Here is a 646-nt window from a genome sequence, read left to right as displayed (position 1 = left end):
GGAGCAGCGCGGGCGGCGGAGGCGGCGGCGGCTCCATGGCCGCGTCGGTGGCCCACGTCCCCGCCGCGATGCTGCCCAATGTCATAGACACTGATTTCATCGACGAGGAAGTGCTCATGTCCTTAGTGATAGAAATGGGCTTGGACCGCATCAAGGAGCTGCCTGAACTCTGGCTGGGGCAGAACGAGTTTGATTTTATGACGGACTTCGTGTGCAAACAGCAGCCCAGTAGAGTAAGCTGCTGACTGGGTCGAAAGGAAAAAAAGAAAAAGAAAAAAATGAATCAACCCCCCCCTCCCCACCCCCACCCCCACTTCTTCGGTGTGAATTAAGACAAAAAAAAAAAGAAAACCACAAGAAAAAAAGCAAAAAAAAAAATCCACCCCCCAAAACAAACAAATACAAAAAAAAACAAAAAAAAAGAAAATCATTCCCTTAGACACAGTATCTCACTTTTCACATCCTGAAAGGTTTGAGAACTTGGAAACAAAGTAAACTATAAACTTGTACAAATTGGTTTTGAAAAAAGAAATCGCTGCCACTTTTTTTCCCTCCTGTTTTTCTTTTTTTCTTTCTTTCTTTTTTTTTGTAGCCTTGACATTGACTTCCCTGATGTAGTTGAAATATCTAGTTAACTTGGGTCTCT

The 646-nt window shown here is 43.7% G+C and overlaps 1 protein-coding gene across 1 annotated transcript in view; it reads left to right on the top strand.

Moving 5' to 3' along the window:
- Positions 1-322, top strand: part of Cited2 (Cbp/p300-interacting transactivator, with Glu/Asp-rich carboxy-terminal domain, 2) — a 1,750-nt gene extending 1,428 nt beyond the window's left edge. The window contains exon 3 of the mRNA XM_013026794.1: positions 1-322. Coding sequence (XP_012882248.1) covers positions 1-245 — 245 coding nt within the window. The 3' untranslated portion in view covers positions 246-322.
- Positions 323-646: the final 324 nt, after the last annotated feature.

The sequence above is a fragment of the Dipodomys ordii genome, unplaced genomic scaffold, assembly GCF_000151885.1.
Source record: "Dipodomys ordii isolate 6190 unplaced genomic scaffold, Dord_2.0 Scaffold97, whole genome shotgun sequence".
Lineage (NCBI taxonomy): Eukaryota > Metazoa > Chordata > Mammalia > Rodentia > Heteromyidae > Dipodomys > Dipodomys ordii.
This window is presented reverse-complemented; position numbering and strand designations above follow the sequence as displayed.